Genomic DNA, 14,511 nt, shown 5'->3' with positions numbered 1-14,511 from the left:
CTTGGCCTCCCAAAGTGCTGGGATTACAGGTGTGAGCCACTGCACCCAGCCTTCAGTGCTGTTTAAATAGCTCTTCTAGTGTGGGCTTCAACTGAGAACATCCCTGTTTTCATCCTCAAGGTTGTTTTTCTGCTCAGTGTTCTTGTTGACCATGTCTGGGCTGCTGCAGGACAATGATTGAAGTTTTAGTAGTGAAAGAGTTCAATAGTGTTGACATTGAAACTGGGAAAGCATTTTACTCATGTAAGATGATGCTTTACTATATTGAAATCTTACACAAATAGATGACCCATAGCCCAGTTACAGTTAGGATTTATCTTCTGTAATAAGCTGAGTCTCTTTTTCCTTTAGATATATATGCAAAAGAGAAGATGGGTGAAAACTAACATTTCACAAGTGATATGGGCTTAATATAGCACAAAACAAGAAGAATTGGTGCTGAGTATCACATAATTTTCATTGCAGTTTACTTCCTAGCACTTAATCTAGTCAAAATATTTTTCTTCACAACATTGCTACTTTCCAAATAACTCAGACACTTAACTATATTCTGCCATCTAAATTTATATCTGCAATAAGGCATGGAGTGTGTGCATCAAATTTTAGGCAAATGAAAAGAACTCGCCCCAGGATACTGTTATGGATGTGACAATTTAAGAAGCTACACATCATCTGAAACCATTCTGTTTTCTTTGCCAGGGTTCAGCGGATTCCTACACAAGCAGGCCGTCTGACTCCGATGTCTCTTTGGAAGAGGACCGGGAAGCAATTCGACAGGAGAGAGAACAGCAAGCAGCTATCCAGCTTGAGAGAGCAAAGGTGACTCTGTTTCCCTCTCTTTGGCTCAAAAGTGGGTCGTTGCTCAGTGGCTACCAGCTGCTCTTCCCTTACCTCACACATTTCTGGAATAATCATTTTGTGATTATTCTAACCAGGCTCCAGATTGGGAAGCTCTCTGATCCTTTCACCTCTAAGTGAGGTTAGTAACATCTCCAAAGAGGCATTTCCTCAGAACCTTCACCTTTTTGTATTTGGTTTGGTGGTGAATTGTTGGTCGTCTTCCAACTTAGCAATATCAAGCCTCCCATGCCCAGTGTTGGCGGAGAGCCCCCCAGGTACCAGCTCGCCCTGCCTATTCCTGGCCCCTCCTCATCCATTACTTCAGCCTTTATTACTGGCCACACGTGTGCTGTTGCTCTGTGGATCGCCCTGTTTGTTTCTCTACTTTTCTCTCTCGCTTTCAGTATCCCACCTCAAGTTCAGTGTGAAGTTCAGGACTTTGAACAACTCTGAGAAGTGCAGCAAAGACGAGCAATAAAGGCCATTGCCAAAACAGACCTTCAGATATTCCACAAGAAGAGGCCTCCATAGAAATCGCTGCATCCACAGGAAGCAGCAAGGAACCAACTGCATGGTTGAAAGTTAGAACCAGAACAGTCACTAGGGATCTCCCATTCCATGTGCTTCCAACTTCATTTTGTTTGTTTGTTTTTTGATTTTTTGAAGCACGACCCCTTTTGTCCAATGAAATTTTATGCACAATAGCAAAATATAAGACAAGGTCATGGCCAGTCTGTACTCTCGCCCTACGTGACAAACTCCTAAGGTATATTGGTTCAGTCTTCTGATTTTTAGAAGAAGAAAGAACAGAAGCCCAAATAAAGTGAATTCCTTCCCTTTTCTATTTTTATTGTAAAATATTTAGAGGGGAGAGGCTGTGCATGGTGGCTCACACCTGTAATTCCAGCTACTTGGGAGGCTAAGGTGGGAGGATTACCTAGGCCCAGGAAATAAAGGCTGCAGTGAGCTGAGATCACACCAGTGCACTCCAGCCTGGGCAACAGAGCAAAACCCTACCAAAAAAAAAGAGGGGCCGGGTGCAGTGGCTTACGCCTGTAATCCCAGCACTTTGGGAGGCCAAGGCAGGCAGATCATGAGGTCAGGAGTTAGAAACCAGCCTGGCCAACATGGTGAAACCCCACCTCTACTAAATACACAAAAAATAGCTGGGCGTGGTGGTGTGCACCTGTAATCCCAGCTATTCGGGAGGCTGAGGCAAGAGAATCACTTGAACCCAGGAGGCAGAAGTTGCAGTCAGCTGAGATCACGCCATTGCATTCCAGCCTCGGCAACAGGGTGAGACTCCGTCTCAAAAAAAAAAAAAAAAAAAAAAAAAGGTGGGAGGAGAATGATGCAGTCAAATTAGGTGTCTTCATTTGCCTCAACACCTATGATGTCTGTGCTCTGTTGGTGGAAGGGGCTTTTCTTGCAGTACATGTGAAGGGACGTCAGTGAGGTTTCAGCCTTAGCTGCTGTTCCCCAGTCAGATTCCCAGCACAGATACATAAGCTGGTAACAAAGCAGCTCAGAATATCAGGAATCTTGTGTCTCACTGTGGCTAATTTTTGTTATAAAATTTTCTTTCAGAATCTGTTTTGTGGCCAGTGTGGTCACCCAAATTTGGGTGGCAGCACCGTTTGCTTAGGCTGGTGGTTTACGTGTCCCCACAGGGCTGTGCCAGCCTGAGAGCACTTTGCTGAGAGGCATTTGTGTAAAAAGAGTTTCAAAACCAGCTTTGTTAGCTAGAGAGAAGTTGATCTGTGAAGAGCCCTGCCCATCAGCTTTGACGCTGACTAACCCTTCTTTTCCCTGGCAGGACCAGATATTCTGTTGTATGGAATCCCACATGTTTTCAGATCTGGACTATTTAAAAAATACTATTTTATCCTCTTCCCACCCTTTTTTTTTCTTTTTAAAAAGATCTTGCACACATTTCCTGCATTCCAAGGTAAGAAGGTATTGGTTATCATTTAAAATAAACACAGATTTTAAGATTAGAGAAGAGACTGTCCTCCCCCGCCTTTGTCTATCCTCCTTAATACTTTAGAGCACATTTTAAAATTTGGAATATTGGAAAGTATTGCAGGAGAGGAAAAATGGTTGGGCTGATAGGACCAAATCATTTTCAGAGTCATCTCTGCAGGTTTCTTGATATTGCCTGAGAATGTAAAACTCATTTGAGATCCCTCTTTGGAAAGTTATTTCTCACTACCTGGTACTATCAGAGTTTCAATATGAAAAATGCTCCTCTCTCCTCCCTTCCTCATTCCTTATTCCATGGTTCTGTCCCTAGTCCAAACCTGTAGCATTTGCCGTGAAGACAAATGTGAGCTACTGCGGCGCCCTGGACGAGGATGTGCCTGTTCCAAGCACAGCTATTTCCTTTGATGCTAAAGACTTTCTACATATTAAAGAGGTAAATGTAGAACATACTGCATCCCTTCATCTGCCAAAAAGCTGAAGCTAGGAATCAGCTCTGAGCCAAACTAGCCAGAGAGGAGACCCAAGGAGCTGCCAGTGCAGTACCTCATTTAATTTCCTGAGCCTTCCAAATCTAGTCATTCTCATTAAGATTGAGAAGTCTGAGATCATTGCTTGCATTATCACACACTGACAACATTAAATCACAGTCAACCTTAAAATTATAGCATGGATTTCTGACAGACCTCTATGGTCCTCTGGGCACCTTTAAATCCCCTTCTGTGACTGCAGAGCCATAAATGTATGGATCCAACTTAGGAAAATGTAAGTTTGGTGGCATGGCACCTACCCAGAAGGGACTGTTTACAGGGGATGTTGTAATTATAGACATGTAGACTATAGTCCTGTGCACCTTGACCATGGAACCAACACTAGAGTGTATAATCATTCAAAGAAAGATTTACAGCTAAGAAAAGGGCAGAGGACTCTGGGAAACAGAAAGGCAAAAGGGTAAAGTGTTTGAGTAGCCAAGAAGGGTGGGATCCAAGACCCCTAGTGGAGGGACAGACCTTTGATAGAAAGAAGAATGCTAATTCATTGTGACATGCAGGGAAAAGATGAGTGCAGGCACAGACACTTCAGGGCCTTGGGAATAGGAAACTGAGGACCCATCAACTTCAACCATGGCCTCTACTTTCTTGATGGTACATGAGGTGAGGATGTCTACATTTGTCTAGAAGACCAGAACTCTTGACCTGAAACATGTGCCCTGGCATCTGAATGGTTAAGTTGATTATGTCTCACCATTTCCATCAAAAATGCCCAAGCCATATTCATTAGTTGCTAACACCCACTGTGTCCAAGGAGAAGCAGCACTTGAAAAGGTAAGAGATGTTCTTACATGTGACATGCACATTCACTCACACCAACATTCCAACCTTGTATTTGATTGCTTTCCTGCATTGTATCAATGTCTCAATTTGTCCTGGCTGCTGTTTGAGCTATGTGCTTGTTGATCAGTGATTTTCTCTTCAGTCTGGCAGTTTGATGTGACATTGAGCTGGTAATCTTATGTGGACCAGAGCCACTTGTTTTCATGTCTTGAAATTATCAGATAAGAAAACATCTTTGAAATAGAAAGTGCTAATCATTTTAGGGAAATCCAAATAGAGAAGGGTTGGAACAACACCGAGGTGACCTCTGTAGAGAGCTGGCACAAGTTCCCAGAACATCAACACAAATGAACACATTTCTATAATCAAGTTATAGCCTTTCCTCTCATCCATCACTTAGAAGGCCATCTATTATGCACCATGTTAAGTACTTTCTCAGTAATTAAAAAAAAAAAGCTTAAATGCAGAGAAAAGCTACAACTATGCTTGTCACATAAGCCAAATGATGATCAAATTAAGCTCTTGATTTTACATAGTGACTTTCTCCCAAGTAACTCAAAAAACTCATTCCCCCTGAGTCAGATTCTCACTGCGCTTTCGCTCTTTCCTAGAACTAAGTTAAAACATTTTGGGAGGTTGAATTAACCATTTCAGCAAGCCCTTTAAAGTCATTTGGGTGCCATTTAACAAATGAGTGCTCCAGTGGGCTATGCCACTTCATTTCAGGAAGTAACTTAAGCCCTAGGAAACTATGACTCATGGTCTGTTTTGTCCTCAACACAGTAAAATTTAAATTCCAGACCTATGCACCCAAGATTCTAAAAGGGTCCCTTTGCCCTTTGTTAATTCCAAAATAAACAGACCTATTATTTTAGGCCTGTTATACTAAAAGACAGGAAAGTGGGGAAAAACAACTAAGACCTAGATTGTTCAAGGTTTTATATCAGGTCAATTCACATTTTTTTCTTTTCTTTTCTTTTTTATTTTTTTTGGAGACAGGGTCTCGCTCTGTTTTCCAGGCTCGAGTGCAGTGATGCAATCACAGCTCACTGCAGTCTTGAACTCCTGGGCTCAAGTGATCCTCCCATCTCAGCCTCAGCCTCCCAAGTAGCTAGGACTACAGGTGCACTACTACACCCAGCTAATTGTGTAGTCTAGTATAGTGCACTACACTAGCTAATTGTGTAGTACACTAGGTAATTAGTAGTACACTACTATACTAGCTAATGGTGTAGTACACTACACTAGCTAATTGTATAGTACACTAGGTAATTAGTAGTACACTACTATACTACCTAATTGTGTAGTACACTACACTAGCTAATTGTATAGCTAGCTAATGGTGTAGTACACTACACTAGCTAATTGTGTAGTACACTAGGACTACAGGTGCACTACTATACCCAGCTAATTGTGTGTGTGTGTGTGTGTGTGTGTGTGTGTGTGTGTGTAGACGGGGTCTTGCTATGTTACCCTGGCTGATTTCAAACTCCTGGCCTCAACTGATCCTCTTACCTCAGCCTCCAAAAGTGCTGGGATTACAGGAATGTGCCACCATGCCCAGCCCTCAATTTACATTTATTTCAATGCAATCTCATACTATATGCCACTCATATAGTATGCATGGAGAAGCTGTGTGCATAACAAAGGCCAAATTCTTACCAGACCATATTTCTCATGAGTGTGAAGCTGTTACTCAGAATAATTTAAAGTTTACCCAGAACTTCATGGTGTGATTATTCAATGAAACCTTCCATTCTTCCTTCATAATGTATCAGAATCATATATATATATATATATAATATACACACATATATATAAATTTTACTTTTCTATGAGCTCAGCAAAATATACTACATATCATTGTTACATTTTGAAAAAAATATGTGTTTATAAATAGATATATTTTGGGTCAAAATAGGAGAGAATTATCTTGCCCAACACTGGTAAAAACAGTAAAGGAAGTTTTTAGAATCATCTCCAGAGAGTTTAAACAATAGAGCTTATATCTATTTCGTAGAAGTGACCTAGCTGAAACCTTTCCTTGAGGCAGGGAGCTTGAACTAAATTGCTTTCTGCTGTATAATTCAGCAAATGTGTAGTTAGAAATGCAATTTTGCCAATCCACCAAATAAGCCCACATTGACAGACTCTCACCCCACACTGGTTGAAGCCTTCTCATAGACTTGGGTCTTGAGTTTACATGTCATGGAACTTAACTTAAATGGAAATTCTGGAGTTCCTCTTGGGCTTCAGAGTGTTTGGAAGTTACTTGCAAAATTTCACATACAAATATATAATATGCTCAGACTTTGTAAGAGTAGGCATCTTTTTCTTCAAGTAGTAAGATGGACCTTAGTTTGCAAATCTATATATGAAAGATCATGACTCTTCCCCAGTGAGATTAGACTGCAGATAGTATCATGGAATTTTTAACTGAAAGCTTTTGACAAATTATGGACTATGAAATGTATTTCATCTCAGATATATCTGTCTTGCCTTCAAGAGTTCCAGTTACACTGGTGCATATTTATCCTTGTAAAATGTTCTTTAAGAATTGGTTAGAGCTTCTTGACAAAGACCAAAAGAATCCAAAAGTTAGGACCAGACATTAGTCCAGGGGTTCACAAACTATAGCCCACAGGTCCAGTCTGACCCATTGCCTTTTTTGTAAAGAAAAGTTTTATTGAAACACAGCTGTGCTCACTTGTTGATGTTTGTCTGTGGCTGCTTTCACACAAAGACAGCAGATTCAACTAATTGTAACAGAGACCACGTGGTCTGCAAAGCCTAAAATATTTACTACTTGGACCTTTACAGAAAAAGTTTGCAGAACCCTGCTTTAGTCTATGAATCTACCTCAGATATATATCTATATATGTATATATATAGATATATATACACATGCACATATACATATACAATATACTTTATATAATATATAGTATAGGTATATATACATACATATACAATATAGTTTATATAAAATATAGTATAGATATATAGATATATACACAAGTATATACATATACAATATAGTTTATATAAAATATAGTATAGTATACTATAATATAGTATAGTTTATATAAGATATAGTATATAGTATAGTATATAAAATATAGTGTAAACACATATACATATAAAATATAGTTTATATAAAATATAGTATATAATATCATATAAATAGCATTTTATTCTTCTTGTCCCCTAAGATTAATAAACAACATATGAAGATAAGTGAATTACTATTGATAGCAATTTTACTTCTGAATTCCAGAAATATAACAATGATTGGTGGATAGGAAGGCTAGTGAAAGAGGGCTGTGAAATTGGCTTCATTCCAAGCCCACTCAGATTGGAGAACATACGGATTCAGCAAGAACAAAAAAGAGGACGTTTTCATGGAGGGTATGTTCCCATCTTTTCTTTGCGCTTTTTTTTGGTCAGAAAATTGGGTGATATTTTCAAGGATGTATGCTTTCAAAGTAGAAGATACTTTTCTGTGTGCAAGTTGTTTCTGAAATTGACACAGAAGAGTTTCAGATAGTTCTCTATCCTCTGTGCATGCTGAAGCCTAACACCACCAGAGACCGTATGAATTCCATGGCAGAGACTGTTTTCTGTGGCCTCAGCAAGCCCTCCTTGGAACCCAAGCTTTCCTCTAGGAGAGTCACTTCGGGCATTCTTTCTCCACACAGTGAGTGGGAGCTGACCTGAACCAGCAGTATGGCTCCTCTTGGTTCGCTTACAGAGACTCTCCCTTAAGTGGGCACAAAATGTGATGGTATCTGCAGGTCCCGGCACTGATAGTACCTTCTCCACCCCAGGCTTTTTGTGGCATCTCTTGTCTCCTGGTATTTGGGTGAAGACAGCTTCAGGTGAATCAGCCTCTAGTGAGCTACTGAAGTAGGCATGTAGATCTCAGAGTGCAGGTATTTAAAGGTCCCAGGAAAACAAGCACAGCTTGAGAGAAGAGAAACCAAATCATCCTGAGTCTGCATGTATTGTGTCGCAGCGTGCACTGAAGCATTGATTTGATATGTGTTACAATTTTTTGAAAGTTCTAAAATAGAAGCAGCTCTTTCTCTTGACCCTCAACCTCTGTTTTCTGTTGAATGCTTTTCTATTTCAAAAAACTCCTGTGTTCTTTAGGCGCCTACCTTTGTCATAATAAGAACCACTCCAACAGTAATAGGGGATCACAAAAGTATAGTTACCCCACTTTTAATTATCAATCTTTTTTAGCATATAACTTGCCAATACTATTATTAATATTAATCCCTCTTGTCCCTTGTATTAGTCTGTTCTCATACTTTTTTTTTTTTTCTTAGAGTCTTGCTCTGTCACCCAGGCTGGAGTGCACTGGCGCAATTTTGGCTCACTGCAACCTCCGCCTCCCAGGTTCAAGCGATTCTCCTGACTCAGCCTCCTGAGTAGCTGGGATTACAGGCACGCACCATTGCGCCTGGCTAATTTTTGTATCTTTGGTAGAGGTGGGGTTTCATCATATTGGTCAGGCTGGTCTCGAACTCTTGACCTCGTGATTTGCCTGCCTCGGCCTCCCAAAGTGTTGGGATTAGAAGTGTGAGCCACCGTGCCTGGCCTATTCTCACACTTCTATAAAACTGGATAACTTATGAAGAAAAGAGCTTTAATTGTCACGGTTCTGTAGACTGTACAGGAAGCATGGCAGCATCTGCTTCTGGGGAGGTCTCAGGGAGATTTTACTGGTAGCAGAAGGCAAAGCAGGAGCAGGTGTCTTACATGCCTGGAGCAGGAGGAAGAGACGGGGAGGTGCCACACACTTTTAAACAATCAGATCTCACTATAACTCACTCATTGTCACAGGAACAGCATGAGGAAATGGTGCCAAACCAATCATGAGGGACCGCCCCCATGGTCCAGTCACCTCTCACCAGTCCCTACCTCCATCACTGGGGATTACATCTCAACATGAGATTTGCTGGGGACACAGATCCAAACCATATTATCCCTTTTTTTTCTAAAATTTTCTCTTCCATGCTCCTTTTTAGACACATGGGGAGCATGTGTTCCTGTCTTGGGGTCTTTGCATTTGCTGTTTTTTCTTACTGGAACCTTTTTCTTCATACTTACACCAGGCCATTCCATCTGCTTTGTATCTTTGTTAGGTATCACGCTTTCAGTGACCCCTTTCCTGCCAACTGTATTTAAAATTATACCCACTCCCCTTCCCTGTACTTCCCATCCCTTTCCTGACTTAGTTTTCTCTGTTGCACTTATTACTCTCAGAAATATTATATATTTACCTATCTATCTGGTTTGGTATAAGCTGAGCATCCATAATCTGAAAAGCTGAAATCCAGAATGCTCCAAAATTTGAAACTTTTTGAGGACTGACATGATGCTCGAAGGAGATGCTCATTAGAGCATTTTCGATTTCAGACATTTGGATTAGGGATGTTCAACTAGTAAGTATATAGTGCAAATTTCCAAAATCTGAAAACAATGGAAATCCAAAACATTTCTGCTCCCAAGCATTTTGGATAAGGGATATTCAACCTGTACTGATATGTCCTACTAGTATATGACTCAATAAGGGAAAGGATTTTGTCTCCCCGATGCCACTGTCATATTTCTACTTTCTAAAACAGGGATGTACAATCAATATTTGTTGAATAAAATAACTGAATTATTATCATTTTCAAAGTTTTATTGTTATTATTTCTTAATTGTTACAGTCATGGGCCATATAACATTTTTGTCAAAGACAAAAAGTAGGAAGGTGGCAGCTCCTGATGGCTTTTGTGGGCTTCAGGGAAGCTTCCAGAGCACACCTGAGGAGACCAGAGTTGAGGATCTTCCATTCAAATAAATAATATTTTTTGTGACCAATTCCCTACCATCAGTTCTTAACTCTGATGCTCACATAATCGTCTTGTAAGAAGAAATGGTTTCTCCGGGTCTTACTGCTTGTTTTGAGCTGTTTGACATCTGACTGGCACATTGGTGCCTGGTGTTAGGTTAACAAGCAGTTCATAAGACCATTCCTGTCAGTGACGGTTTTGCCTGATTTCCTCACTGAGTAACTAGAAGAGATGCTTTTGCAAAGTATTCCAGGTCTTGGCTAGTTCTCCACATTCTCTTAGAAATGAGGTCAAAGAAAACATTTGGACAGATTCTTGAAGTTCTTTATAGCAGAATTTGGTGTGTTTTGAATTATTTAATAGGATGAGGGCCAAAGAAAGCTTTGTACTCTCAAGTTCTATTTTCAAAGAATCTGGGGAGTGAGTCTTTAGTTCCTTTTCTATATCCTAGGAAATCAAGTGGAAATTCTTCTTCAAGTCTTGGAGAAATGGTATCTGGGACATTTCGAGCAACTCCCACATCAACAGGTGAGGGTTGTAGTTAAACTCTTTTTCATAGACTGTATTCCTTTTAAAAATATTTGAACACACATGCAAGTATGTTTGCTAATTTGGAAACAATTTGAAGGCTTAATTTAAAGATTTCTCTAATATTTCATTTCTCATTTGTTTTCTATGGTAATTTGATTTCATTTAAAATGGTACTAAAAGTTCACGTCATTAGAATATAATTTTGAAAAATCTTATTTACCCCCCAGAGTTAAAAACTGTCCATTGTGTAAATTGATATTCAAAAAATTCATATTTTACCTAAGAAACGGACAGAGTTTAAGATGGTGAGGGCCAATAAAAAAAGGAAAAAAATGATGCAGACTCTCAAGAAAATGCTCTGTTTTCAGTCTCCATGTGGAACTTCAGGAAGTATTAGTACAGCCTGAGCTGGGAGGGTTGAAGCAGAGAGTAAGGCAGGGCCCAAATGAGGGAGGGTGTCATTTACATTTGGACAGCAGACAGCCAAGCCCTGAAATTAATGGTAATGAAGAGATAGTGGTGGCCTAGTAGGGAGTTGTGGTGCATTTGGAAACTATGGAGGTATTCATGTAGGAATTTTTCTTCTACCACATTCCCTGATTCCTATAGGCTAATTTCATTCTGGCCTACAATTGCTGTTTCATTAGGGCATCCAGTGCCCTAGTTACCAATTCCAATTGTATTACCAATTTGGAATGGCAAGTCCAAGGCCCTATCCTGGCCTACCAAAACTGGAGGCAACTGGATTGGTTCTGGAATGGTTCTAAGTGTCTGGGTGGTTGTTCATGTGAAGCCCTCTGATCTACGGGACACTGAACCAAACCAGGTTTCTGAGTTGTACCCAACTAGACTGGAGCTGCTTGGATGTCCACAGAATTGCTTTAAATCAGTTATTGAGTGTATTTTGCTTCGTTCCCATTTGTTGGACATTCAGGACATTGAACACTTTAGCTATTACAAACAGGAAAGAACAGCAATAACTGGTTATAAATTTATCTGAGGAATAACTGGTTATAAATTTATCTGAGGAATAACTGGTTATAAATTTATCTGAGGAATAACTGGTTATAAATTTATCTGAGGAATAACTGGTTATAAATTTATCTGAGGAATAACTGGTTATAAATGTATTTGAAATTTAAAAGCAAGATAGTAGGAAAAATGTGCTAATATTCTAGAAAATGGGCAAAAATGCCCAAGGGACTGCAGAATTATGAGTTAACAAATATAAAAATAACTAGTGATTGAGGTGATAGTCATTTTTGCCCAAGTGGTTATTCTGTTTCCTTTTATGAAATTGCATTTGTCTACCTTGTTCCCAGCAACACTGTGCTATGTCCAGCACAGGAACAACCCATGGTGAATGGCTGGCCCGGAACTTCCAGTGTTGCTCTCAACTCCTGTACCGAACTCCCACCCAGTGAGAAATCAGGATATAAGATCATTTGTACCAGGGAGGAAGCTGTCTGTTTTTCATACATCTTCAAAATTGACATGTCCAGAATGAAATCATAAGGCAGGTTCTCCAAAGTGGGTGATAGGAAAGTGGTGAAGATAATTACAGGGACAAATGGGTACATTCTTCCATCTTTTAAACTCATGTACTGTCATTTGCAGAGATTACATATTTTGATATGGCTCTCGTTATTGTCTTTTAGCAAAACAGAAGCAAAAAGTGGTAAGTTGTGTTTCCTTTTTAAATCTACTGTTAAGGTTCCTATACATACATGCCCGCAATGCTCCATTTCAGTGACCCAAGTGGCTATAAAATAAGGGAAGAGCCTCCTCGGTGGGGACTTTGATAATCATTTGTCGTTCAACCTGAGAATTATGAATGTTGTGGCTGTGGAGAGGCATGCTCAACCTCACCTTGTCATGCATGTTGAATCATCTTTTTCAGACGGAGCACATTCCTCCTTATGATGTTGTGCCGTCAATGCGTCCGGTGGTGTTAGTGGGGCCGTCACTGAAAGGTTACGAGGTACAAATATCATCTGTTACTCTTCAGTTCTTGATCGAGCACCCAGGAGACAGTCATGTTGATGCTTGCTCCTCAAGGGTCTGTTTCCACGTGGGTTCTGATGGAAGCCAGTGCTCAGCATGGGAAGGCAATGGGTATCGTGTGGGGCTCATGAGGCCCTCTGCCCTTTCTTTCCTCTCTTGCACACTTCTCATCTTTTATGAATTACATTGTTTAGAAATACCTCCCTCAAAATATTTACAATGGGAAGATCTGGTCAAAGATTTGCTATACATTAAATGCAAAGAAAAGGACTTTATCTCTCTTGACCATTCTCATTATTATTAGAAGTAATAGAGAATGAACAGCACAAGAGGACAAACAATCAATCTTCCAGCAAACGCAAACCTTTAAAGCCCAGAGTTCACCCTGCTGGGTTTTTAAGATGATGGCATATGCCACCAAATCCTTCTCTCCTTATTTATTTTAAAGGGCACATGTTTTAAAAGACCACTAAAAACATTAGTGAACTTTGGAGATTAAACAAAACCATGTGACAAGGAAAAGAGTAGAGACTTCGTTTCAGATGTTTGTTTTGACTTTGTGCTAGCATGGATTAAAAAATAGGTAGATGTGACATTAAACTCTGAAAGTGAGCAGCCTCCAGGGCACCATTCCCGTCGAGCTAGGACAATGTGTGGCACATAGTAGGCACTCAGTACACATTTGCTGAATGAATTAATGAATCTCTTTCAGGCAGATCTAAGAATCCTTGCTCTATCCCCCTCTTTCTCTCTTGTCTTTCTCAGAGTTGGAAATGTCAGAGGGATGAGCAGGAGAGTGGTCTACAAAAATCCAGCCATGGGCATGGAGAATTTCTGCCAACATACACAAACTAGCAGGAAGGCTGAGTCCAGTGCTGGCCTCAGTTCTCTAGCTGCTCCTCACTGAAGGCAGGCACAACTCAGGCGTGCCAAGGATACCCAGCACCTGTGTACAAAGCCAGCCTGTTGTCTCCTGGCAGCAGTTCTATCCCCTAACGAGGGAAGAGGGAAGAGGGTCTGGTGAACACTGCTGGTTTATTCCTCAACACCCTGGAGGAGAACCAAGGGGGGTGGAAATTAGCAATTGCACATGGTTAAGCATGAAAAACACCTTCCATGGTAACCTACCCCTAGGAGACGAATGGCTGCAATAAGGTCTTGGCTCATAGTGCCCTTCCCTCCCTCCTCTCTCACTTTTGACTTCTCTCTCTCTCTCTCTGCGTGTGTTTGCCTCATTCTTTTTTTCTCACCTCTGCAAAGGTAACAGACATGATGCAGAAAGCCCTCTTTGATTTCCTGAAGCACAGGTTTGATGGGAGGTGAGAAATATAGATGTTTTTGTATTTTTATTTTCCTTTAACCAAACTTGTGTGATAAATTGAATTGTAGATCTGTGTTTCCAGAGATTTCAGAAGTTCTCTAGTTAAAAGTTAACTCAGTATTCTTGGGAAGAATATAATAAAAGAACTCTGAAAATATGAAGTATAACATTGAGTCCCCAGTGAAGAAAGGACCATGAGAAGAAAAATAAGCCATTTGTTTTATTTAAATGTATATATCTTTATTTTCTCAGTTATTAATAATTTCATACCAAAATGTTTTTTATGAAAAAATATTAATTAAAATATATAATATTTCTGATGAGTGTAGTGGCTTGCTGGTGAAGCTAGCCAGTATTTGGGAATTGTGTGTGTGTGTGTCCTATGAAAGTATAAATACCAAGTGCTGAATTTCCTCAAAAGAAGAGAGAATTCTTCTAATCATAAGCCTCCCAAAGTGATTATTTTATAGGGAATAGTACTTATTTGGATATTTATTATAATTGTGGGTTTGTTTTTATTAGAAAAGCCCTTGTTATTTTATTGATCTATTTTTTAATGTATTTTACTATGATCCATCAACAATATGGCTGAGGCATTAGCCATTAAATAATTTTATCATTTAAGTTTTGTGAAAAAATCTAGAGAAAGTTTCTC

At 39.9% G+C, this 14,511-nt stretch overlaps 1 protein-coding gene across 6 annotated transcripts in view; it reads left to right on the top strand.

Moving 5' to 3' along the window:
* The window catches only part of CACNB4 (calcium voltage-gated channel auxiliary subunit beta 4), a 272,128-nt gene that overhangs the window by 220,499 nt on the left and 37,118 nt on the right, over window positions 1-14,511 (top strand). For 5 of the 6 annotated variants that reach the window (XM_009237708.4, XM_063712804.1, XM_009237707.4 and 2 more), the window contains 7 exons: window positions 700-819; window positions 3,134-3,256; window positions 7,432-7,562; window positions 10,452-10,528; window positions 12,190-12,209; window positions 12,432-12,512; window positions 13,796-13,854. In XM_009237708.4, the coding sequence (XP_009235983.2) occupies window positions 700-819; window positions 3,134-3,256; window positions 7,432-7,562; window positions 10,452-10,528; window positions 12,190-12,209; window positions 12,432-12,512; window positions 13,796-13,854 (611 nt within the window). Of the gene's footprint in view, window positions 1-699; window positions 820-3,133; window positions 3,257-7,431; window positions 7,563-10,451; window positions 10,529-12,189; window positions 12,210-12,431; window positions 12,513-13,795; window positions 13,855-14,511 lie in introns of those variants that run through there. The other variant, XM_054548872.2, reaches the window with a different exon arrangement.

Source organism: Pongo abelii, chromosome 11, assembly GCF_028885655.2.
Source record: "Pongo abelii isolate AG06213 chromosome 11, NHGRI_mPonAbe1-v2.0_pri, whole genome shotgun sequence".
NCBI lineage: Eukaryota > Metazoa > Chordata > Mammalia > Primates > Hominidae > Pongo > Pongo abelii.
This window is presented reverse-complemented; position numbering and strand designations above follow the sequence as displayed.